The sequence below is a fragment of the Apteryx mantelli genome, chromosome 9, assembly GCF_036417845.1.
Source record: "Apteryx mantelli isolate bAptMan1 chromosome 9, bAptMan1.hap1, whole genome shotgun sequence".
Classification (NCBI taxonomy): Eukaryota; Metazoa; Chordata; class Aves; order Apterygiformes; family Apterygidae; genus Apteryx; species Apteryx mantelli.
Window position 1 is genome coordinate 31822081 of NC_089986.1, and position 25710 is coordinate 31847790.

Consider the following 25710-nt stretch of genomic DNA (forward strand, 5'->3'; position numbering starts at 1 on the left):
GGCCCCGCATTCCTGGCATAGCTGGGCCCGGCGCGGCCCCCAGCTCCCGACGCGGCGCGCAGTGCCGCCGGCCGCGCTCCCCGGGCAGCACCGTCGCCGCGCTGCTCCCCGCGATGCTGCGGTAAGTACGGCCCGCGGCGCTCTCGCCCCGAAACGCCGCTCGCCCCGGCCCCTGCTGGAGCGGGCGCCTTGCCCTTGTCCTTGCCCCGGGCCGCCCTGTTCGGCGGTGCCGCCGAGGTCCCCCCGGAGCCTCCGCCCGCGCGGGGGTGGCGGCGGCGGCGGCGGGCGGGCGGGCAGGCAGCGGGGCTCCGGCTCCCGCGATCCCCGACCGCCGCCGGGCCGCGTCCCTCGGGCGGCGGCGGCGGCGGCGGCGGCGGCGGCGGCGGCGGCGGGGCGGGGCGGGGGGTCGCCGCCCCTTGCCTGGTCTGCGCTGCCCCGGCGGAGGCCGCCGGGAGCTTCGGCCCCGGGAGCTCCGGCCCCGGAGCGCCCCCCGCTCGGCGCTGGAGGGAGCCGGGCCGTCCCGCTGAGAAGGCGAGCTCCTTCGCCCCGAGCCTGCTGGGGCCCGGCCAGCCTGGCGCCTGCCAGCTGGCTACCGCCCGCAGGCTGCGATGAGAGGGCCGGTGCTCAGCCCTCGGGCTCCGCTGAGGCTCTGTCCGCCCTCGTGCTGACGCTGAGGGCTTCTGCTCGGCCAGCGCACCCCAGTAAATGGACGCCTGCCAGTGCACCCAAGCGGGATTCCTGGAAAACAAAACCCTTGGAGAGCGTGCATAAAGAAGCTTTTGCTGTTTCCTGCCTGGGCCAGTTCCTCACGTCCCTTCTCTCCCCTCACAGGTGCCTCAGCGTGGCCAGTTGCTGCTAGATCTGGGGACATCTTTCTCTGGTGGAAGTGGAGGTTGCTGACCGAGCAGGCAGAGATGAGGACAGCAGAGGATTCAACCGGGACAGTTCTGCACCGTCTCATCCAGGAGCAGCTGAGATATGGAAACCTCACTGAAAACCGCACGCTGCTGGCTATCCAGCAGCAAGCCCTGCGCGGAGGGGGTGGCACCGGCAGTCCCCGCTCGTCTCTTGAAAGTCTTACCCAAGAAGAAAGCCAAATGGTGCAGCAGTCCACACGGCAGGAGCCCCAGGGCCAGGAGCATCACTCCGACCATGTCTACTTGGAAAACAACCTGTATCGGCTTTACCAGCCTCAGCACAAGGGCGAGGAGCTTCCGACATATGAGGAGGCCAAGGCTCACTCCCAGTACTATGCCTCGCAGAGGGGTGGGCAGCAGCCTGGGGGAGCCTGCCAGGGCGCTCATGGTGAAAGTGGGCAGCGCAGGGCTGAGAGCAGTGGCAGGCGCCCGGATGACTCGCTGAAGGACCTGAAGCATGGCCATGTGAGGTCGCTGAGCGAACGCCTCATGCAGATGTCTCTGGAGAGGAACGGGGCCAAGGCGCAGAACTACATGAGCTCTTCTCACAGCTACCCCCAGCTTTCCAGGCACTACCAGCTCTCTGCCCTCAGAGGCCAGCACTCTGAGGGGACGGAGCCACGGGGACCTCCTCCAGAGTACCCCTATATCCTCCCTTCCCAGGATGCCTCCATCGCTTACCTGGCAGATCCCAGACCCTGCTCTCAGGAAGGTCCTGCATTTCAGCACCCCGACGTCAGGTAACCTACAGCCCCTGGCACAGGTGATGTGCTCTTCTGGGGGTGCAGCGTGCTCGTAAGGTGACTCCCAGCCCAGTGTCCTGTCTGTTCTGGTGCCCCTAGCACGTGGATAAGCTGGGGTTTGTGGAGCACAAAGGTCCTAGGCTGGGGTGGCTAGCCACAAGTTGTGCACCCGGAGTGGGGCACGGTCTGCACACCTCAGAGAGCGATGGGAGCTTTGGGTGCTCTATGGCTCGCCACTCCCTGCAGGAGAGGGCTGAGCCAACTGGGCACATGGGGCATGGGACAACCTCAGTGCCATTGCTGAACTGCTCGTTCTCACAGCGCTGGATTTGGATTAGCTCAAGGCCCCTGCACCAGGTTTTGGAGCAATCTGGGAGCCATGGATGCCCCTGTTGCTCACCTGTGGGGCACCATCTGTACCTGCTGACCACACCAGTCTTCTCATCTCCCCATTTAAGCACCAAGGCCACACTTTTCCCTGGTGTAGCCAAACTGGAGGTCAATTTTTCCAGTTGGCAATGAAAATTCAACTGCCTCCGCAGACCCTTCCCCCTCCTAATGCTCTGGATGGAACTTTGGGTTAATTTAGGAGCTGGAACCAGACCAGGAAATGGCTAAATTTGGAACAGGCATGGGCCAGGGTGGAAGGAAAATGCTCTCGCCACTCCATGGAAACCTGTCCTTGTGGTCCCAAACTGGGGGAAGTCTGCGGGCTGATGACAGAGCAAATAACCCTGGCACAAAGGGAGCTGGCGTGCTATCCAAGGGAAGCAGATTAGCACTGGATTGACTTGCTCTCCATGCCACAGGGGAGCTCTAGGAAAGCTGATGAAGGCCTCTCTTTCTGCTGGACGGAGCTGTGGGCTGATGAGGGTTGTTAGTGGAGCAGATGAGAAGCACAGGGCAGTTTTCCTTTCTTTTAGCAGCTTGACACTGCTGGCAAAGCCCGGCTCTGCCAGCCCCAGGTTCTCTCTAACAGGCCCATGTGAAGATCTGCTAGGGCAGCTCTGGGCAGCACAGAGCATCAGGTCTTCACCCAGCATTTGGGGTGGCTTGCTTCTTCTACTGCATAAAATGAAGGAAAGAGGAGAGTTGCAGGTTGCTGCCACACTGGGGGAAGGTGGAAGTGTGCACCACAGTTTCTGCCTCACTGACCTAGCCGGACAGAAAACGATATCATCTCTGGCAGGAAACGTTCTCTTTCCAGGGGAACAAAGAGGGGAAGGGGAGCTGCAAGGAAGATGTATTTATTCTTTCTTGCTCCTATATCATCCCGCAGGAATGCGGGCCCTTGGTGGCCAGCCGTCGGCGGAGCCTGACCAGGGTCCCGTGCAGTGTCGGCTCCGGCAGGGCGGCCGCGTGGCATTCTGGGGATTCCAGGCTGCCGCTGGGATGTCGAGGAACTCGGAGCAGTTGCTCCAGGGCGGGATGTGGGGAGGGTGGCAGGAGAGCCAGGTTGGCCCTGCTCACCACATTCAAGATACAAGAAGGATGTATTAATAGTCTCTTGGTGAGCTCTTTTTGTAAAGAGCTACCTCAGGAGCCTGCGCCCTTGCTTTGTCCTCCCAGAGAATGACAAGAAAAAGGGATAGCGCTGTGCGTTTTCAAGATGCATCCTTCTGCTCAATTTTCCCAGAGCCTCTGTTAGTGGTGTTCCCAGCAGTGGGGTGAGCCTGGGGGTCCGTCCTGACCTAGGATTGACATCCTCAAGTTTTGAAGTGACCCAGGCACTTAAAATCCCAGTTTCAGAAATGCTCTGGGCACCCATAGCTCAAAGGGGTCCCTGCACAAGGCGCCACTGCAGGAGTAGATTTGCTTCACATTTGGAGGCGTTACGGCAAGGTGCAGCACTGGCCTTCTGGGATCCGCCTTTACAAACCAAATGCTTCCCAGCTCTGTCTGAAAAGCATGTTAGAAATCTCTGAGAGCCTCCCTCCTCCTTTCAGATGACCCAGGTACGATCAGAAGGGTCCCAATACCTGTTTTGTCCTCAGATGTGCAAGCACAGAGCAGTGTCCGCCACCCTGGCAAGACATAGCGTGGCCTACAGGAATTGCTGAGGCTGCCTGTTGCTTTGCTCTTCCACATGGGTCAGCTTGAGGCTGAAAACACTGGGGTCCCTTGGAGGTCTGAGGGTTTGTAATGGGCTCCTAAGAGCAGCGAGATGGCTGGTGGGCTCCCCTGGCTCTGTGCCCAGCCGCGGTTCGGTGGAGCTGACCAACGTGCTTCAGCCCTGCGAGGCCTCTGAGCGTCCTGCTTCTTCCTCTCCCTCAGGGTGATGCAGACTCACGTCCCTCAAGCTTTCCTGCCGCAACAGAGTCCCCTGTGTCACAGCCCACTAGGCTCGCTCACCCCAGCCGGGATGGGGGCGTTGATGACAGCCCAGACGGCCTCTGCCAGCACCCGCTTGGCCCAGGTGGAGACCGTACTGAGAGACAACGAAAAACTGCTGCGGGAGAATGAGAAGCTCCAGCGGGAAAGTGATAAGCTACGGCAGGAGCTGGAGGGCTATGCTGAGAAAGCGAGCCGGATCCAGAAGGTAAACGAGCAGAGGCAGCAGCGACAGGGGTTGTTTGCCGGCGCAGGAGCTCAGCACGGAGCCCGTGGGCCAGCTCGGAGCGCCTGATGGGGTGGGAGCGCTGGGTGCTGCATGTTTGTGTTGCCTCTCGCCTTTCATCTGGGGAGCTTCTGAGAGGAGGTGAAGGCGTTTTCACGTTGGAGAGCAGGCTGCAATAACGTGCCCTGACTGGCAGTCGTTCAGGATAGGATCGGTGCAAGAGTGCCGTCGCTTTCAGCTAATGCTGAACAAGGAGCTCCCTAGAAAAGCTGGTGTCCCCAAAGGGACGTTCCCTGAAGGGAGTTTAAGAAATTGAGGCACATACGTTGTACGTCAGGCTTGTTGGGCCTGGGCTGTCCAGACACAGGCAGCATTTCACAAATCTGGCAGGGCCAGAAGCATTCTGCTTTTCACTGAGGGCTTTCCTGTTGAGGCTTATTCCTCTCAGAGGATGGAGACAGGGCTACATGACCTCGCGCCCCACTCGCCGCAAGCCCTGGGCAGATCGGGGTTGCCTTGCCCACCACAAGAGCCTTTCTGTGGGCCTCGAGGCCTCGCCGGGTTAGAGCGGGCTCCTTCCCCCGGCCCGCGCTGAGAGCGGCCTTGCTCTGCCGAGGAACGTGCCTGCCTAAGACGAGGCCCTGGCTTTGTCTCCGGGTTTCAGGAAGGCTTGCGCGCTTGCTTGCTTCTTGTCTGGAGGAGGATCAAACAGCTGTTGCTAAAATTCACCCCCTTTAGTTTTTTAATCTCTTCTCCCTCTGTCTGGTGACTGTTTTCCCCCCCACCCCTTTAAACAGCTGTGATTCAACAGGGCACAACAGGTCCTCAGCTGAGCTGCTGTTAAGTTCGGGGGGAAAAAGAGCCCATTCTCTGGCTCTGGTAACAGTTGGGCCCTCTCTCTCCGCCTGTCCCTCCCGCCCCGGGTCTGTGCCCGGCCGCCACAGAAAGTCCTTTGTGCGGATGCACACAAGGGGAGGCCTGTTCCCCGCCGGTCGCACAGAACAAATGGGCCATTGGAGGCCTCCTGGCAAGGACAGAGGCTGTGCCATGGAGGCTGGAGCATGTGCTAGCCCTGGGGGGGTGAACAGTGGCACTGGAGAGCCAAAGCCTGCTAGCCAGGAGCGCGGAGGAGAGCGTGGCTACAGCGTGATAGAGGGACGCGTGTGATGGACTCAGGCATGGTGAGGGAGAAGATTCCCCCCGAGCCTGCAAGGTTCAAGGAAGGAAGACTTGAGTTTTTCCTTGTGGCCAGCAGTGTATTGCTAAGGTCAGGCTGTGGCAGGAGTTTCTAGCAGCCCTGGTTGGGGCGTAGAGTGCTGTGATCCCCGCTGCTGGGAGCCCCTTAGATAAGTGCAGTTATTTTGGCAAAAATGCACCCGTACCGGTTGAGCTGGTCTGGCTTGAGCGGTGTTGGTGCGCGCCCTGGACAAGCACAGCCTTGCGGGTCAGGCCAGGGGCACCCTGCTGGGGTGACAACCCATGGCTCTCCATGCAGAAAGCTCGCCTTCCCTTCCAGCCCTGCCACTGAGCTGCGTCCCGGGATTCTCCCGGGAAGCCTCTCTGACCCACCTCCGCACCACCGAGAGCCACCACAGGTGGGTGAGTGCTCCAGCTAGGGCTAGCCTTGGAGTGGCTTCCCCAGGGCTGGTGGAGCAGGGATGGAGCAGACACTGGCTCAAATCAGGCCCCAATTCTCCAAGCAGCATGATGTGGTTTAAAATAAAAGGCAGGTACCAAACAGAGGGGCAGGGGAAGATGAATGAGTTTTAGAAGCTATGAAACAATCTGGAGATGGCTCTGCCAGCTCAGGTTCGCATAAGGTGAAGGGAAAGGGTTTGGAGGTGTTTTATTGACATGCACGTAATAATTATGGGCAAAGCTTGGGCCAGGCAAGTGCAGGCAGGTTTCCCTCACACACACTGGATTTCTGCTGCCCTGCATCTCTGTCGTGACCTGCAAAGTTCCTGCCGTCCCTGTCCCCAGTGTGGGCAAGGGGCTGGTTTCTAGTGCAGGATGTGAGCTTAGGTTGGTGGAGGTGAAAAACAAAATTGCTGACCTCTGGGGTCCTGTGGATTTGCAATGCTCCTTTGGCAGCTCAGGTCAAGTTGAGAAATCTGGGTGATCTTTAGCCAACATCTCCCTTTCTTTTCCTCATTCCAAGAATATCTAACCTCAGTCTGTCATTTCCTCCTCCCTCAGCTGGAAACAGAGATTCAGCGAATTTCGGAGGATTATGAAAACCTCATGAAGGCCTCTTCCAAGCGGGAAGCATTGGAGAAAGCCATGAGGAACAAGAGAGATGGGGAGATGCGTCGGCTCCAGGATTTCAACCGGGACCTGAAAGGTGAGGGGCTGTGGGCAGTGCTGGGCAGGGGGAACATGTCTCAACTCTGCCGTTTATAGTGAGTGAGAATGATGATTATAATTGCATTGTGATCTGGACTGGGGTGGTGTAGCTCCCTCCACATGGCAAATGCCTGCCCTTCTTCAGGAGGTCAGTCCTTGCCCAGTGTGAGCATCTGGGTTTGTGTGGCCAGGTCACCTCCGTCCCTCTCCTCCATGCGAGCCCTCAGCCAGGACAGTTTGATACCTCCATCTAGCTGGTGACACTTCTCTGCTCCTCTATCCCAGTGGGTGCTCTCTGTCCCTTGGCATTTCCCCAACACTTCTGTTTTGAGCTAGTTTTATTAGGCTAGGTATTTTCACTGGGAACCAGGCTGCTCCCAGTTAATTCAATTGAAATTATATTTAAACGTAATTGGTTTTAATTGCATTTGGACCAGAACGGCTGGAATCTGCAAACAAACAGCTGGCCAGCAAGACCCAGGAAAACCAGGAGAATAATCAAGGCACAGTGGCGAAACTCCTTGCGCAAAGTAAGTCCCCTGCTGACCACTCAACATTGGTAATGTGTGAGAATGGAGTTGCCTGCTCATCTCCACCTTGATCCCCATCTCATGTGCCCCGTGGCGCATTGGTGCTGCATTTCTTTGAGGTAGATAAAAGTGAGCAGGCCTGTTCCCGTGGCGGTGGGGCAAGGTACAGTCCCTTTAAGCTTGAGGAGGAGGCGGATCCCGGGTGGAAGCTTTTGCCATTCCCCGGGGAGAATTAAGCTGTTCTTGGCACTGGACGCGAGCCATTAATCCTGGCCCGGCGGTGTGACCTGCATTCTCCGCATTCCAGCTGCTGCTCTGGCTCTTCCAGCACAAAGTCCGCACTCCCTCCCCTCTGAAGCCCAGCCCTCGTGTTATTCCTTTTCCTTACACCTTGCGACTACATGGGGTTGGGCTTTTAAGAGAAAAATATCTCTCTTTGTTTCTGCCAAAGGCTGGGAACACATCTGACAGTCTCTCATGTCTGTTCCCATCTAGCCACTGTTGGTTTAGTTTGGAGGCCAGCTTAGGCACGTTTTTCAGCGGAAAGGCCCAGTGTTAGTGTTATCTGCAAGGAATCGCATTCCCTTCCCTAAGGTGGCTAGACACAATCAGGACAGCTTTTTTCCCTCACATACACAAGGCTCGAGTCAAAGGTTAGACTCAAATATGCCAAACCTGGGCTCTTTCTGTCGTGTGTCTCCATGCTCCTGGGAAGCTGACTGGCCCTGCTGGGGGACAGATGGCCACATCAAGCAGGCAGGCTGGGCCATAGGCACAGCCAGTTTATGGGAGCAAAATGCCTTGGAAAAGCAGGGCGCTGCTCCCGTGGGTAGGAGAGGAGCAGTTGGAGCTTGCTGTTGAGTAACAGCTGCCTCGCATGCCCTGCTCTGCTGTACCAGCTTCCACCGCTTTTTGCAGAGAGCTGCCTATCAGTATGTTACAGGCAGGAAAAGCAAGGCCCAGCCAGGCAGCACAGCTTCCCGGAGTGGGGCATAGGTGTGATAAACCCTGGCCTGCTCTCGCCGCTGGTCTCACCCTGCTCGCCCAGAAACATCAGCCTGGGGGAACAAGGAAAGCAGAGATGGAGCTTGACAGCTTTGACCTTAGCTCTCAGCTCCCACAATGAGCTCACCCTGCGTTTCAATGCAGTGGGGAGGGGATTTTCAGAGCTTCTGTCCTTCGTCAGCCTTCGGGCTGCCTGGGCAGGAGCCCAGGAGAGCTCTGCACTGGGGCCTGGCCTGGGCTGCTTGGTTAATGCGAAGGGTGCCTTTTGCAGGCTACGAGCACCAGCAGGAGAAGGAGAAGCTGGAGCGGGAAGTCTCCCTGCTGCGCAGTGCTAACGAGGACCAGAGGCGACGGGCAGAGCTGTTGGAGCAGGCACTGGGCAGCGCCCAGGCCCGGGCAGCCAAGGCTGAGGCTGAGCTCCGGAAGAAGCGGGCGTACGTGGAGAAGGTGGAGAGGTTGCAGGCAGCGCTGGGCCAGCTCCAGGCCGCCTGCGAGAAACGGGAGCAGCTGGAGCTGCGGCTCCGCACTCGCCTGGAGCAGGAGCTGAAGATGCTGCGGGCTCAGCAGGTGAGGGGTCCTCTGGCGATGTTGCATGTTGGGTGCCAGAGAGGCTGGGGCACTGGGTGCCAGGCAGAGTCTCCTCCTGGCACCATCTCACCCTCTCTGGGGGTTTTCTTTGCTGATGCAGAGGCAGGCAGGTGCCCCAGGTGGGGGGCCCTCGGAGCTGAGTGCCCACACGCTCTCTGAGCAGCTGAGGGAGAAAGAAGAGAAGATCCTTGCCCTGGAGGCTGACATGACCAAGTGGGAGCAGAAGTACCTAGAGGAGTGTACCATGCGGCAGTTCGCCATGGACGCTGCAGCTACCGCGGCTGCCCAGCGGGACACAACGCTCATCAGCCACTCCCCGCGGCACTCTCCCAACAGCAGCTTCAACGAGGACCTCCTCTTGGCCAACCACAAGCACCAGGAGATGGAGAACAGGTAGCACTACCTCATGTGGCACATTTTCCAACAAGCTGCTTTTTGATCTGGCTGGGCAGCACTATCACTGAGTGTCTCCAGTGTGGCTTCTCTGTGGCTAGGCAGCAGCCAGGCCAGCTGGGCCCAATAAGGCTTTGTCCAAAGGAGGCTTTATTGTCCTTCCCTCTGCCCCAGCCAGTAAAACCCTGTGCCAAAACCCCTGTAGGCCCCCCATCCCAGCTCTCTCTCAACTTCTACCTCTTGACCTCTCCAGGTTAAAAGCCCTGCATGCCCAAATACTGGAGAAGGATGCTGTCATCAAAGTGCTGCAGCAGCGCTCACGGAAGGACCCCAGCAAAGCTCTCCAAGGCTCTCTGCGGCCGGCTAAGTCTGTGCCATCCATCTTTGCAGCCTCTGGGACCCAGAGCTGGCAGGGTGCTAGCCCAAGCGACCGGCTGGCAGAGGGTACATCCCGAGGAAGTGCAGGTAAATGGAGGTTTCTGCACGCTCCTTGCCTCTGCTTTGCAATAAAGAGTTGCCTGGAAGTTCCCCTTGCCCTCTGTATTTTTGGGAGTAACTCTCTGGTGTTCAAGAGATTTGGGGTGTTTCCCAGTGGATGTGGGATTTGTCCGCTAAGCTGTGTGACTGTAGATCCTGGGGACCCATCACAAAACACAAGGGCCCTATGGAAGAGCTGAACGCCTAAGCTCTAACAGCATCTCCTCTGTCTTCCTCCAGCAGGCAAAGCGCCAGCAGAAGAACCAGCAGTACCACCTGCCTCTGGCCCTCTGCCCTTTCACTCCAAGCACGGCAGCAAGGATGGCAGCACGCAGACAGACAGCCTGGCTGAGAGCAGCAGCCATGGCGAGGGGCCTGAGTGCCCAGCCAGCTCACTGGGTAAGTCCTGCTGGCCTCTTTCTGCCATCCCTCCTGTGACCAATGAGGGGCTATGTGATGGGGCCCAAAATGAATGGCAGGGCCCCTGTGGGGCTGGGCACAGAGGAATCCTAGGGACATTCCCCACTCTGCTCTGAGCGCCTCGCATAGCTGAGCCGTGAGCAAGGAACTGGTTCCTCTGTGCCAGCTACTGGGGCTTGGCCTCCCACGGTTGTGACTAATGGGAGGTGTACTGTGGGTTGCGATGCTGCCAGCACTGGAGGGGCAGAGTGGAGTCACTGGCTGAGAAGGAGCATGGAAAAGTGGAGGGGAAAAGACGGGAGGGAGCAAGCCTGGGTTTTCATCTGCTGTCACTTGCAGCTTCGATCTGAGGCTGTAAATCTGTGCCAAAGTGCTCCTGCTTGACTATCATGCTCTCCAAGGCACCATCCAGAAAGAAAATCACAGGGTCAGAACCAGTCTTTGACCTCCTCTAGCCTTCTGGCTGGGTGAGAGAGGGGCCAGGGTCTCTCCCTTCGCAGCCTGGCTAGTGCAAGCGAGCAGAATCCAGCCCAAAGCTGGGGGCCTGGGCTCCAGCACGTGGGCTTAGGGCTCTGGGAGAGACAGCTGCTGGGAGAACTTCAGTGGGATCTGGAAAAGCATCAGCGATATTAAGGCATTTTAAAGGGCCCAATCAAAAATGGTCTGTTTGAGCTCCTGAAATCATGTCACTTTTTTAGGTATGAATTCTGTGGAGCTCTTTGCTCCTCCACGGCTCTCATGGTTTCACCTTGTTTCTTTGCAGAGAGCTTGGCTGCTGCCAGAGCCCTTGACCTGTCTGACATGGTGGAGATCTTGATTTAAGAACGGGCAGTTCTGGCCACCCAGGGCAGACGTGTCATCCTCTCCAAACTCACAGACTGTTGTACGGTCAGAGAAGTCCTTCGGTTACCAGGTGCCTGGCTGGGACTTGTTCTCCATAGCAGCAAATTCCTGGATGGTGGAGTGTGAGGGAAGAAGGGTTCGCAGGGAGTATGCCACAGTCTGCAGGGCAGGGGACTAGGCCATGCCTCCAACCCTCCACGCGTCCTGCTGTGGTCAGAGCTGTGCTTGGTCCCTGCCCATGCTCTCCTGCAAGGAAACAGTGCTGTGCAGCCCGGGAAGACCCGCTCCACAGTGCCATGGTCACCAACACAGAGCCAGCCAAAGCCAAGAGGTTACAGAGCTGTCCTCTGCTTCCAGGCTGTGACCTGGAGGACAGCAGCATCTTTTGCGGGCTGGCTGGTTTTGACAGATGGCCCCAGCAGCCCCGGCACCACAGATCTGTGCCGCCAGGTTCGGGGAGCGGGGCTTGCTGCTGGGATGGCCAGAGTCACCACTTGGCATTCCGTCGTTGCCCCGTGCATGCACGTCTCCCCTCCTGCCAGAGGGACTGGAGCTGCACAGGACAAGGGGCGCTCTGGAGCGCTCAAGACCCTGGAGGTGTTTGTTTGTGGAAGCTGTACAGTGACGAGGGCTTGCAGCCCAGGAGACGTGATCCCCCTGTAAATACATCGTGTTTTGTAGAACAGGAACAAACGTATTTATCATTTCAGTTTCTTTCCCTTCCTCCCTCCTCCTTTGCTGATCATGGGGTATCTTTCCTTCTCCCTCACTTTTCAGGTCCTTTATGCTCTCCAGCCCACATCCTGTCTCCGGATCTCTGCCTTCCATGTCCCCCAAAATGTTTCCTTCAGGGTGCTTTTTCATGGTTTCTCTGACTGGAATTTCCCTTCTGTCTGAATAGTAGCCATGAGCCAAATATCTCTGTGCGAGTATGGATACGTCTCTGCTTCTGAGCTGCTCTTCGCAGGGGCAGAGCCAGGAGAGATCTGCAGCCAGTCTCCAGCAACTGAGCTCCATCCAAATCCATGGGGCCAAGTTGAGCAGTCCCAGGGCCAGGAGTTGAAAACCGTTATTTGCCGGCATCATACCTCTGGGTTTCTAGTGCAGCTGCAGGAGGGAGAGGGATTTGGGAAGGAGCTTTCAGAAGAGTCCTAGGTATGTTTCAATTGACAGGTTTTTCTTTGTAAAGGGAGGGAATGGGATAATGGTTGTGGAAAAAAAAAAAAAAGAATGAAAGGTGAAGGAGAAGTCTAATTGAAAACGGAGGTGAAATGCTCTTGAAGCGAAACAAGCATGTCTGATTTTGCTGGGATGGGATGTGTTGCCCTTTTCTGGATCTGCACCAAGCTATTCCTGGTCTCTTCTCACTGGGAATCCTCATACCTCTCTTGTCTACTGGCAGCTGGCTTCTGGCAGTAGCCAACTTTGATTTTAGTGAGAGTTTCTCAGTCCTCTGAACTCGGATACTTCCAGCCTTGGCCTTCATATTTTTTTTTTCTTTCTTCTTTAAACATCTATGCATTTGCTGGACAACTGCATTTTTTATTTTCTCTCCCAGACACGTAAAAAATGCGTTCGGTTCTCGTGCATTGTTTACAAAGTGGAAAACAAAAAAAATATGAAAGAGGAAAAAAACAACTTAATATATTTTATATTAATATTGGTATTTCTTTTTAAGTATTTTTTCGTGCTGTGAACTTTTTTTTCTGCCAAAGACAATGAGTTCTTGTTTGTGCATTTTAAGTTATCTTAAGTATTTAAACGTAAACCTGGCTGTTTTGTTATGCCGCCCTATACCGAGATTGCTGTAGCATTCCACTTGGTATAACAATATTTTAATAAAAAAAAAACAAATATTGACCCAAAGGTGCTCTTTTCCCACATGACACTGCACAAGCAAGTGAGATGAGGCAAGACAGGGGCTTGGCCCATGGGAAAGAGCTGCTGCATTGGGGTTTAGGGACCCTGCTATTGGGCCTGAGGAAGGAGGAGACCTACTCAGTGTCCGTAGGTGTGGGGCTTGGCTCTTGCTTTGCTGCCTGGCTGCTCCTAGCATGCCACAAAGGTCTTGCAGGCAAACGCCCACTCAGAGATACAGTCTGTTCAAGGCAGGGTGGTGGCTGGCCAAGGCCTCTAAAGAGGGGGTTGGAGATGGAGATGGAGTCGGGCAATGGTGATAAACCTTGAAGGGGGAAGAGTTTCCCAAGGCAATGCTGCAAGTTACCAACAGCCAGGGCCAATCTCTGTACATTGCCCTTCTCCCTGTGCTGCAGAGGCTGGACAGCGTGAACTGCCTTATGTATTAGGAAAGTGGTCCAGGAGGGGAAATCCACTAGCTGAAATGCAGTCCCAGGGCTGGGGGGCTGCAGACTTGTATCTCCCCACCTGTCTTCTTGGGCTGAGATTTTCAGCGTAGCAAGGTGTCCCCTTCCTGCTGCAACAAAAGGGGGTCTGGACTCCTCAGAGCATTGATTTGAGTCTCAACTGTGTGGGACAGGTGATAAAAACTCAAAGGTACCTCTGTGTCCTCCAACATTCCTTTAGGAGGAAGCCACCTCGACGAGGGAAGGATGGGGTTGTCCAGAAACGTGACATATGTAGTTTCCTAAAGCCCTCTCATACTTGCTGGCCCCTGCGCTGAGGCTGGAAAGGGCTGTCAGTGCTGTAGTGGATATTAACCCCATTCTCATTTAATGCGAGTGGGTAGGTTGGGCCCCTTCACTCTGGGGCACGCTGTGTGTAGCAGCTGCTATCTGCAAAGGGCCAGAGTCAAAGGTACAGGTTGAGGACTGCCGAGTTGGCTGCTGAGGATACAAATGTGCAAACCCTGCAACACTACATGATGGTCCTCCTCCCCAGAACTGTTCCTGCTTTCCTAGCGGGGGCTCCCTCAGTTGGTTTCCTAGAACAATGGGGACTCTCAGCTGCTGCCTCTTCAAACCCTTCCTGGTCTGGAAGCCATTCCATATCTTTATCAGCCACTTCCAAGTCTTCTTCATGCTACTTGGCTCTTTGGAGGTGGGGGAAAGACCAGAAATGCTCCTGGTATTCAAGCTGGGGTTGCCTCAGGATTTATATAGCAACATAATGATGCTCCCCAGTCTTTCCCCTGTGATCCTCTTCTGTTTGCTGCTATCGTTTGACTTTTTCTTTTCTTAATAGATACCAAGCTGATGCTTCCAAGGGAGCTTCCATGAGGACTCTTCAATCTGTTTCTTGAGTGCTTGGGGCCTATCTGAAGACATCAGTGCATGCACAGACAGTTGGGTCGGGGCTTTCCCTTTTGTGCATTACTTTGCATTTACTGACAGCTCATTTCCCCTGTGGTTTTATCATGCCATCCCTGGGGACCAGGAGATCTTGTGCAATTCTGCAGTTGGCTTTAGCTCTGACTGTGCAAATCACTGCATAAGAAACAAGCTTTGTTGCTGACTCTCATCTCTCTGGAAGATGGCTTATGAATATGTTGAGCATCACTGGTCCCAGCACAGTCCTGCAGAATGGTGATGCTGACAATCTTTCCCATCCATTTTTTTGACCTGACTTTCCCTCTTGTGAACTTATCCCCAATCAGGTGTGACATACAGCCACTCCATGGGCATCTCTTACTGGTTTGCTCTTACTGGGCACCTGTGGCTCCTGCAGAAGAAGCAGCAGTGGGAAGCCTTGGCTGTTCATATCTAAGACCATGTGGGAATAGTGGCAGGGAGGCTGGAAGGAGAGTAGCTGAAAAGTTTGGGATTCCTGGGGCTTCAGGACAGGTTTCCATCCCCATAAGAGTGGGTTAGAGAGAGGCCCAGAGATGTGGGAAACTTCTAGATGGGATCCCTCTTCAGTCCATGACTTCCGTTTTTTTTGCAAGCAGGGAAACAAGTTCCCCTCTGCTCTGGGCCAGTCTGCAGATAGGGAACAAGACCCTGGGCACAAAGCAAGAAGGGGAAGGGAAAGCAGTTGGCTTCTCACCTGTCCCCTTGAGCCAAAAAAGGTGGAGATGCCCTTGGAAGTATGACTGAGACAGTTCAGTCACTGCAATTCTGGTGGGAGACCAGTGCTGGACTCAGCAGCTAGTTTAAGGGGTTTTGTTGTTCTTTGTCTTAAATAGTCTGTTTTTAAGTGTTGGGAGAGGACCTGATGGCAGGACCTCTATACAGGGTCTCCCCCAACTTGCTGTTCCCTCCAGCTGCCTGGGGGTAGCTCCATAGAGCCTCTAAAAATGTCAAAAGGGCAACATGGCCCTTTCATTTCAGAGTTGCCTCTTTCCAGACAATGGGGCCAGCAATGGAGAGAACTGGGTGCCCAGTCTGAAGCTGCGAGAACATCCCTTCCTCTCTTGTCATGGTGTTGTGCTCCATTATGGGGGGGAGGGGGTCGCTTTGGGCAAGGTGGGGACATGTCTGGTCATCGGGGAGTCACGTGCCAATGCTGAAGCTGGAAATGTGCCAGGAGGGCAACCAAATGCTTTTGAAAATAGGTGCTGCAGGAGACAGGCTGTGGGAGGGAAGGGAGACAAGGCAGTACCAGGCTCCAGGATACATATTCCCTGCAATGCCAGGATTGGGGGAGTGGATAGGTAGCTGGGATATATGCTGGGGACCGAGTGGGTTCCTGGGCAGCTGGAGGATGTGGGTGGATGCTCGCTGGAGGGGGAAACCACCAGATACAATCTGTGCACAGGGCAGTAGTTGGCAGGGAGACTGGCCTGTACTCCTCACAGCTTCTCCTGGGGCAGGAGGGCATCAGAGTGGGGGTAATGAGGTATAAAGATGGCCAGAAATGGGTCAGCCATGAGGCTCAGAAGTGGCCCCTAGACCCATCTTCCCCCTTGGGTCAAGTCTCCTGTTGCCCTGGGTGCTCTGAGAGCCTGGTGCCTGCTGCGTGGTGGCGCTCAGTACCATCAGCCTGGACGGGTCACCCACTGTGGTGTCACACCAACTGGATGGAGGGCGAGAACCCCTTTGTGGGTGGACAATGTCCCCCCTAGACCTCCTCAAGGGAGGAGGAGAATGCCTGGCAGCCATCTCTTCTCCATTCCTAGCCAAGCAGAGAAACAGCACTCCTTATTTTGCCTTTTCTTTGACCTCCTGCGTCTCCACGGGCAGAAGCATCCCTGAGCCAAGGAGGCACGCGGTGCACCTGTGGGAAGCATAAATGAATGTCAAGCCATTGCCTGGTGTTAGCTTGTATTTGATTGCAATCTGGTATTTCTCCATTTGGGTGCTCTGATAGCTAATCTCACCAGCCAGCTCCAGTGGTGGCTGGAGGCTACACCAGTGGCTCCAGGCTTCCTGCGCGACAGGACCTGAACCCCACTCCATCCCTGGCACGCAAAAACAGGGAAGTGCCTGGGGAGCTTGCAGGGCCTGAGCAATCCTGGGATCAGACCCAGTACCTGGCTTTCCTCCCCACCCCCTCCTGCTTCCCATAAACTTCAGGCAATTGCTCAGGAAGGGTTTACGGCATTCCTGGCATACCGCAGCTCTCACACCCCGCAGTTTATTTACCCAGATCCGGATGCAGATCGTCCTTGCAGCAAGTCTGGCTCAGGCTAGCTGTTTGCAGGTAGGTTGTCAGGCATAGGGACGATACAAATGGGGGAATCAGCTCCTCTTGTGAGGCTCCTGCTGCTGCCCTCCTCCAACAGGACTTTTCCAGTAAGGTCTCCAGGAACTGGGAAGCTGGTGGGAATACAGCCCAAAAAGCCCATCTGTAAATGCAAGAATCAGGCTGCTGGGAGAGAGGGTCCAGGCCTGGCAGGTTGGAGCAAGAGGTCACAGCTCATCCTGTTATTACTCTGAGGACGTGTCAGCAGTGCTTGGATTTTTTTGTTTGTTTTGGTTAGGGGTACTTTTCAGCTGGAGCAACAGCCTGGTCCAGCTCATCACACAAGTGCTCAACCCAGCATGAGGAAGGCAGTGGGGAGGCATCGGAAAGAGGAGAGAGGTACCAGCAGCACCATTCCTTTCATGGCAGCAAGATTTCAGAGCACACAGCTCTCAGATAGTTTGCCTTTTAAGTTGTTTAAGCTAACGTGTTTCATTTTTGGCTGAATTGGGTTAGGGAGTGTGTGCACAAGCAGGTCATGTCATGGGAGCTGAGGGGCAAGGGTGACCGGCTCTCTCCGCTTCCCGCAGAGCACATGGGCACCCACACCCCAGCAAGCTTGGGGTTTGGCTGCAGAAAAAGCACCATGGGCCACAGAATATGAAGTACCACATGGGGCACCCCTGCAGACATCAAGGTGCCATGTCCACGTGGGCAGCCTCCCAGGACGTAGCTCCCTGGCTTCCCTGCTCTGAACAGGAGCCCTGGGACCTGTTCCAGCAGGAACCTGCTCTCCCCAAGCAGCAAGGCGGAAGAAGGACTAGAGACCTGGGGGGAGCCAGTTCCCCAGGGTGTGGTACCCCTGAATCCAGCCCATCCATCCAGGAGGCTGTAGGGAGCCAGCAGGCATCCTGGGCACCCATGCCGGGGGAGGCCGACGCTGCTGCATTCCAGATGTGGCAGTGTCCATGAGGGCACAGGGAGGATCCACACTCCCTGCGATGGCTTCGCTGGTAAGAAATGCCTCCCAGATTCTCAGGAGAAGGGAGGAGGCATGAAGATGCTGCTCTGAAAAACAAGATTACCATTCCTTAGAGGGCAGCTCCAGGTTTGGAGGGGGTGGGGGGTGTTATCGCTTATTTTATCAATTTGTCATCACTGGCATTTTCCTCCACCCTTTCTGCACCATCTCCATGCCACTGTGTTTTTTTCACTACTGGCATCCCTTGTACTCATATTCCTTCATCTCATGTATGGTCCAGCTCACCGCTTAGGGTACTTATGACTCAGAGGCTGCTTGTGAGGGTAACCTGGGAGCATCATGACTCTGTTCTGGAAACAACATGATGAGGCCATGTCTCAGGTCAGGATGTTCCCCCCCTTGCTGCAGCTGGGCTGGCTGGAGAAATGGTTGTCTCTAGGCTGCCCCAGACTGCTCAGTGCTGCCCTTTGGCAGAGTGCTTCTTTTGCTCTCACAGTCCAAATACCATGGATGAGCTCCCATTTTCCTCCTGCTCCCATCCCTGCATCCCAGCATCCCTGCATCTCTGAGACAGAGGTAGCTGGGAGATGACTGCTGTGCTGCTAGCTGGGCTGGCGCCTGTACACATCATCTTCCATGAGAGCACTTGCACATCTGCAGCCCGGAGAGATGGCAAAAGGGCAGCAGGCTCTGCTCTGAATGCCACCGCGGTCACCCTGGTGGCTTTAGTGAGTCACTCTATGTCCCGGGGCATCGGCTGTCTTGTGGGTGACAGGGAGATGGCTCATCTGGCCTGGGAGCTATTTAGACAGAGACAGTCCCTCCTGCGGTCACAGTGTGTCTGGTACAATGGGACCATGGGCTCTACAGAGATCTTGTCAGGACAAGGCTGAGTTTCTCCTCTTGCTGGTTATCTCACTGGGGTTCCATGGCTGTTCTCTAAGTCACATCTCCACCAAGGATCATCTTGTCGACCCCCCATGTGTCTCCACAACAGCATTTCCACAGCTCTGGTTCCTGCCTTTCTTCATTTCTCCAGACATCCTTGGAGCTTGGCCTGTCCCTCCTTTGTCCCTAGTCCCTCTCTGGTCCTTTCCCACTCCTTGTCTCCCCATGGCCCTCTACTCGCCTCTTCCCCATCAAGCTATTCCTTCAGGTGTCTTTGGCTCTTTCACTCTTCTCTTCTCCCTTTGTAGTCCTTCCCCAGTGCACCTCCTCTTCATTTCTATTTGCCAAATGTCAGATCTGGATGAGGAAAGAAAAGCTCATCACAAATTCCTTGTGATGGAAAATGGCTCTTTAAGAAGCAGAAAAATCTCTAGCTTTTCAACGGGATTTGGGGGAAAGGGAATTTCACTGATCATAAAAATAATCCCAACCTTTTTCAGGGGAAATTTTGAAAGACCCCCTTTCAAAAGAGTTTCTCCTCCCCCAGTTAGAGAAGGATGTTGGAGGAGGAAGGCTCCGGGCTTTCAACCCCCTCCCATTTCTTCATCTCTTTCCCATGGAGATCACACCTGGTGCTACTGAGATCTGTCAGGGGAAGGACCCCCACAAGATGGCTACCCTAAAAACCCCGCTGCCAGCTAATCCCCAGTCCCCTCCTCTCTCCTCTGCGTCCGGTTGCAAGAGCACTGTCAGTAACTCAGAGCGGCATCCCCAGCTGCCCTGGCCCCAGGCTGGGCCATGGGGTGAGTTGCCAGGAGCTTCAATCCTGCTGCAGGCTAGACTTGCAGCAAGTTTGTTAGCAAACCAGTCAGGCAAACCACTTTGGAGTCTCCAGTACACTGATGTCTCAAGTCCTGACTTGCTCTTTAGGTCTGTAGGAATGAAGATCTCCCTGCCATGCCTGCTCAGCACTTCATTTCACCTTTCCTTACAGCTGGGGCTCACCCATCCTTACTCCTACACCTGCATATTGTGTCTCTCCTGTTTCTTCCATGGCCAGGGGAGATGGTTTTGGTGGAGACTTTTTAAAGCACAGCACCATGAGGGAAACAGGTAAGCTGCATGCTGGGCATGAGCTATCCCCCCAAAACAAGAAACACCAGCATGGATGGGCCAGTGCTTTGGGAAATTGGACCACTTGTGCAAGTGGGAGCTGCTCCGTGCCTGTGGGCTGTGCTAAGACATGGGGCTGTTGGCCTGCACTGGAGTGAGTGTCCTGATGTTGGGCAGATGTTTGGCTACCTTCAAAGAGGTTCAGCCTGGGGGGGGATCATCTCTGGGATGTCCCAGGGGACTGTGTGGTTGCACAAGGCAGGACACTTCCTAGTAAAGTATGGGCACCATGCCAGAGGCAATGCAAACCCCTTCCTCCAGCACCTTCCTCCTGCTGAAGAGCCCTTTCTTGCTTCACTACCTTCCCTGGCGAGTTCACACACTCCCCAGACCCCCAGGCTCATGGGCTCCATTCTGCACACGGGTCTCACAACTTGCTGGGTGGAAAGCAAGGTCTGTCCCCTTGCTTTCTCCCTACCAGAAGGCAAATGCCCCCCTCCCTGAGTCCTTGCATCAGACTTTGCATCCTACTGCAGTCAGAAGCTTCCATCTGCCCCTCCCTGAGAAGTCCCTCTCTGCTCCTGCAGAGCATCAGTGTGTGTCTCATTGTGCCTAATGTGCTGGAGCAGAGAAGGGGAAAATGGTTTTGGGTGAATGTTGTTTGGGGGAGACCATTCAAACACACAGAGATGATGAGGCAAGAGGTCTAGCTCTCCAAAGGGCTGTGCATGCTCTTTGCAAAATCTGGCTCTTAATCTGGCTCGTGAAAGCCCAGCTGTGGTGTGACCTTGGCACTGTGTCAGGAGCATGTCTGACCCAGCCGGAGCTGCTGCAGTGCTCTGCATGTGCAGGGTGGATGCAATTCCCTCTGGAAGGGCTGGGATGCTCCATCTATTAAGCAACATGGCTCAGGGAGCACCCAGTAGTGCTTCTGAATGAGCTTGATGAGGATGGCATGAACTGAATGTGGTCCACAGCTAAAGAGCTCATTAAGTTTGTGTATGAACCGTTTGGGAGTATGCTACTTTGTGGGAGACTTACTCATGGGAGAAGGGACACCTTCTGCCTTGTCCTCTTTTCCCTTTTCTGGGCAATTCACCCGGGGGCTAACAACTCACATTTGCCAGCTTTGTATTTGAGCAGAGAAATGTCCTCCTTGTGATTCACTCTTCAGCTATTTTAAAAATGTACCCAACAGCTCTAGTGAAATTCCTGCTAACCTCTGACTTTTTTGGCAGCTGGGGGGATCCTGCAAACTTGTGTTTCTGAGATGGCCGCTTTCCTCCAACAGCAGAGCTCTGTTTGCCTCTCGAGCACTGGCTGTGAGGAGATGAGGAATCAGGAAAGTGTAGCCAGCTGTTTCTCCTTCATCAGCCCTGCCTGACAGCTATCTCAAAGCCCTTTCTCCTTCCCTCCTCCCAGCTGCCTCAGATGGGGTCCTCCATCCCTCCTTTTCTCCCAGGTATTGCAGTGTCCCTCTCCATTTCTCTGTCCTTACCTCTACCCCTTTGCAAGTAGTTGGTGAGGCCTGCTGGGCTTTCCTTCACCCTAGACTCATTCCCCGAGGCCAGAGCAAGGTGGCCCACTCCAGTGGTTGATGACGTTGTTCAAAGTGTTGGCCCCAGGGGCTGCCTGCCCAGCGCCTCAGCCTGACCCGCAATCCAGAAGTATTTCTTTTGTGCCCCTAACCTGTCCCTCTTTGGCTCTTTGTAGAGGCTGCTCACCATGGGACAGACATGGTTGAAGAGGATACATGCATGCATTTCCCACACCTCACCTAGCCCCTAGCATGAACCCATCTCCACCAGGCTGCAAGCTACAGTGGATGAGACAGGCCACCCATGTCTTTTGCTACCCTCACTGAGGGTCCTGCATAGCCACAGTGACGCCTCCAACCTTGAGATGAGAACTGCCCAGCCTTTTCTGCCATGGGAATGGAGTGGGAGTGGGAGTGGGAGTGGATGGGATGCCCCAACCTGGACACCTGGCTCCTTGCCCCCAGCCTGTGCTGCCAGCAGGGATGAGGCGCCTGCAACGTGCTGGCCCAGCTCCTTCTCCCTCACCCGGGTGAAGGCAGGCTGGGAGATTCGCCCCGTGCTTTGCTTGGATAAGCAGAAGTGGTCATGTTGCGGAGCAAGCCCGGCAAATTCCTCATTCTTCTTCCCTGCGCTGTGCTGCCTGCCTGCCATCTTTGCATATAAACAGTAAACAGGCTGTTATTATCCTGGATGCTTTGAATAACTGTGGCTATTTTTTCTCTTCCCAGTATTCTAAAAAGGCAAAAAATTCCCTGCGGTTTCTGAGTCAACTCTTTTTTTTCTCTCTCTTTTCTTTCCTTCCCACCACCTCTGTGACCTTGAAAAACCAGGCAGACGAGCTTTCTGGCTCCCTCTCCCTGCTTACATTCACTCCCCAACCGTGCTCCTGCTACCAATCTCATGGTTACGCCAGCCCTGTAGCAGGCAAATTTGGGGCCAAATGTGGCACTGGAGTAGCCCTGGCTTGTGGTGGCTGGTGGGATCTGGTCCTCTGGGCACCTTTCCCATAGCCTGTCTGAGCTGGAGGCAGCTGGGGATGCTTTGACAAGCCTTCCCCTGGCAGTGCAGCTCTTGGGGATAAGGCAGCTCACACAGGTCACTGGAGCAGGGGCTTAGCAGCTGCTGGGTTCACTGTACACAGGACTCAGGATGCTGCATGTGCTCCTTTCTGTGCATCCCAAAAGTGGTTGCAATTGTTAGAGACGTATTTCTTGGGTTGAATTGGGCAGCTGTGAGCTAGGAGCCCAGGTGAGTAAGGAGCTTGATTCAGGGGTAGCTGGGTGTCTGCTTGTCTGGGCTTCCACCGAAATCCCAGCCATACCGTCCAGCCCTGCAGGCAGCAGGGGCTCTTCCCTATTCCCCTTGTGGGTTCCCTGGCATGGCTGGGACTCCTTTCTGTCCTTCCTCCCCTTTCCTGGCTCCTCAACCCCCTGCAGTACGGCCTCTTAGAGACTCCTCTGTCTTCGTTGCTAACTTTGACCTTCCTGGGAACACGCCTCCATGCCCTCCTGTGGCTCGGGGAGGGGTCCCAGGCACGTGGGGGTCCAGAAAGGCCTTTGGGTCAGTGTGCACAGCGTGCGCAGGGCAAACAGGCACGTGGCAGGCAAGGGGTAGCTGAGGCTGAAAGCTGCTTTTTAGCCTGGGCTTAATGCCTAAAGGTCTCCAGGCAGTCAGGGCCTGCGGGAAGAGGCATGGAACAAATCAGGGCTCACGTATCCCTGCTAGATCCTCAGGCTTCATGCATGCTGCCTGCACCCTGCTCCTTGCAGCCATCCAGCCAAGAAAGCAAATGACATTTGCTCCTGCAAGGATTTACTGTTGTTGTTTTTTTTCTTTCCTTCCCCCAAGCACGTTACTTCACCTGGAAAATGAGTCAGGGCCCTGTCGCCTGAGTACTGGTATGCGGGTCAGGGTGCCGAATCATACATTCCTCAGAACAGGGGACTCATGCCTCAGTCAGCAGCGAGGTGGAACGATCGCAGAGGGAAGGACTGTTTCCTCCTCCCCATCCTGTGCACACTGGTGGAGGCAAGGTCCAGCAGTCAGATCACCAAATCACAGATCTATCAAACAGGCTAACTTCAAGTCCATGGCTCAGTCTAATGGCAGACCCATGGGTTACAGTTTCAGGCTAAAAGGAGAGTGAGGAAATGGTTTCACAACATTTCATATGGCAAGAGCTCTCTGTTCCTCTTTGCTCAAGATGAATGTAAGCAACATCACCCCCTCTCACTGCTTCCTGGCAGTACTCCAAGCAATGGGAAACGCTGTTTCAAGCCATGACCTACCAAATTATCCACATCCCAAAGAGGCTGGCTGACCTGTGTGATCTGAGATAACACCGCCAGGACTCCCTGCTCCTCTGCCCGCCTTTGAGAGTAGATACTTGGTGGGGTTGGCTCCAGGTTCAGCCCCAGGTTGTTTAATCTTAGCAAAATTTTTGGGATACTTCAGATGTTCTGGCAGCTGATGAGCAACAGCAAATGTCTCCTTATCCTGTGCAACCTCGCCTTGTCTGGGGGGAAGATGAGACATTTTCTTGAGTATTCACAGATGCTGAGCTTTATCCTGGAGGGGCAGGTCAGACGGGCGTTTCACAGCTATTCTTGCTGTCACCATCAGTATCAGCCCTCACCGACTACCAGAATCTGACTCAGGAGAACTGATTGAACCATTTCCTGCACAAAAATGCTTTTCGCCAAAAAAGAAAGGTGGTCAAACATGCCTTCTTTGTGGGAATGGGGTCAGAGTGTTTTGGCAACGTGCCTTGATCTTCCAACATGATTTGTTCATTCAGTTTGTGCTGAAGAACACCTTGTTCCAAAGAGCGGCACTTTGTGACACCTCTCAGTAAGCCTGGCTGGACAACGGCCATAAAGTGAGGAAGAGGAGGTCGATGCCAGCTGGAAAGTGGAGGAAGGGCAGCACCTGAGTCACACATCTTACCCTTTGGTGTTTTAATACTTATATAACAACACACACAGCATGGCTCCTTCACAGCTTCCCAGTGCTTCACAGCTGGTAAAAGCTGAACTCAGAAAGTGGGAACAGTGCAGGGAAAGGGCAATTTTTCACTTGGGAATTGCTTTTCTATTAAGCAGGCTGATGGGTATAAAACACTTTTCTTCTGTTGTCTGATTATTGATACAGTTCTCATCCCTGTTTTTCCAGAGAAGGGCAAGAGAACAAGCAGGAACAGAAAAAGCAGGCTGGGAAGCACATCCATAGTAGCTTAAAAAGACTGAAAGTCTATAAAAGGCAAAACAAAAGAGTTGGTGTTAATTCTCACATGCTTTCTTCAGTCCTTGCTCTGCCTGTCCCTGCTTTCCTCCTGTCTCCTGTCTGTCACATGTTGGGGAAGGGGCTTCTGCCAGGAGCGGTTGCAGAAGAAGTGATAGCAGTAATAAGGATGTCCAATAAAGCCAAGTGAAATGGAAATTTCGTTCTCCTATGAATTTCCTCCAGAACATCCATATCTTTCATTGCCCACAGACTTCTAGCAGTGTTGTGTGGGAAAGCCTGACTGAAGGAGTTAAATAAAGCAAGAGTGCAGAAAGGTGGGGAAACTGATGAAGGACAGAGAAGAGAAAAAAGGGATCTAAGAGTATAAGAGTGATCAGGTAAGGAAGAAGAAGGCTGGGAGAAAGGGGAGGGAGAAAGAAGAGCCAGGCTGAGAAGCATCCTTCCAGCTTGCTGAATCAGCAGCCCAGTCTCTCACCTCCTGGCTCCAAGCCACTCTTTCTGTGAACTCCGTATATGACACTGGCTGTCAGCAAGGAAGACACTAGGAAGAATCTGTATCAGGTCTTCCCCTTCTCAGGACAGTCTGTGAGAATGCCCGTAAGATTATTCATGCCCTTAACCATAAGTCCATGTGAAGTGCTACCCTGGGTCAGGACAGCTATCACAGGAGGGTGGCTATTGCACTGGGTGGGTAGGGATCTCTGGTGCAGGCTCCTTGGTAGCCTACTTGTTTCAGGGGCACCAGGGTATAACTTTCTGTAGAGTGGTGGTGAGAAGGGAGCCAGCTCAGAAAGGGTGTGCTCACTTTGGCTTCTCTCATGTCAAAAAAACAAACTGCAGTTTTGCAAAGAAGACAAGTGATGGTGGAGAGGGGTTGAGCAAAGCCTGCAGGCCTGGATTAGTATGAGATAAGGGTAGATTAATTTATTCCAAAACTCATTCAGCCCTGATTATCTTTACAAAGGCCAGGAAGACCAGACAAGAAGTCTTGAGAGCAAAGCATGTTCTCAGGCTGTTCTTGCAGTTGCTAAGCAGCTGGTGTAGTGAGGAAATAGTTGGCAGTGCTTCCATTTGTGTTATTATCGTAGACTGGAGATGGAAATGAACAAGCACTGCCCACCTCTTGTAGAGCAAATCTTGATGTCCAGAGTCCAGAAACTGTCACTGCCTGGCTTTATGCTTGGGAAAGCTTCTGCCTTGCATAACGATAAAAGCTTCCAAAGGTTAAAAATGTGTAGAAATGAAACCCTCACGGGAGGCATACCGAGTGATACTGAACCATGTCCCTACCCTCACTTACTGAATGGGAGGAATACATTCCCAGGAACATGTGAGGAGAGAGCGACCTGTTCTTCCAGGTGTAATGGTGCTGTGGATGAACAGCTTGAGGGGACTGGAGGGCAGGAGACCACCTTGCCAATAAGTGCTCTTCTCCATGCACTTTCGCTTTCCAAGATCCTTCGCTGCGGCATCAGTGAGCTGGACTCAGGCAGTGCCCACAGGTGTGGCTGGGATATAGGATGCTTTTCCCTGTGGAAACAGCTACATGTCCCCACCTCAGCCTGCAAAATGTCTGGATCTTAGGC

The 25710-nt window shown here is 54.4% G+C and overlaps 1 protein-coding gene across 8 annotated transcripts; it reads left to right on the top strand.

The window, feature by feature from the left end:
* Window positions 1-34: 34 nt before the first annotated feature.
* Window positions 35-21632, top strand: AMOTL2 (angiomotin like 2). 8 transcript variants are annotated; one of them, XR_010885068.1, is made up of 12 exons: window positions 35-121; window positions 832-1657; window positions 3935-4199; window positions 6417-6561; window positions 7001-7093; window positions 8370-8665; window positions 8787-9079; window positions 9333-9544; window positions 9797-9955; window positions 10740-11513; window positions 19225-19343; window positions 21057-21632. XR_010885068.1 is itself a non-coding variant. In XM_067302121.1 (10 exons), exons 2-10 carry the CDS (start codon window positions 915-917, stop codon window positions 10796-10798), a joined length of 2265 nt encoding a protein of 754 aa, XP_067158222.1. In that variant the 5' UTR covers window positions 35-121; window positions 832-914; the 3' UTR covers window positions 10799-12679. The 8 variants fall into 8 exon arrangements, 5 of the variants coding, with proteins under 5 accessions (XP_067158222.1, XP_067158224.1, XP_067158223.1 ...); XR_010885067.1 differs by lacking the exon at window positions 19225-19343; XR_010885069.1 differs by lacking the exon at window positions 19225-19343 and having other exon boundaries at window positions 10740-11478.
* The last annotated feature ends 4078 nt before the right edge of the window (window positions 21633-25710 follow it).

Bases quoted from the DNA above. Each gene is read 5' to 3' on its own strand.
- AMOTL2 (XM_067302121.1), top strand. From the start codon at position 915: ATGAGGACAGCAGAGGATTCAACCGGGACAGTTCTGCACCGTCTCATC. The intron at 6,562-7,000 runs GTGAGGGGCTGT...CATTTGGACCAG, and splicing joins TTTCAACCGGGACCTGAAAG to AACGGCTGGAATCTGCAAAC. The intron at 7,094-8,369 runs GTAAGTCCCCTG...TGCCTTTTGCAG, and splicing joins GGCGAAACTCCTTGCGCAAA to GCTACGAGCACCAGCAGGAG.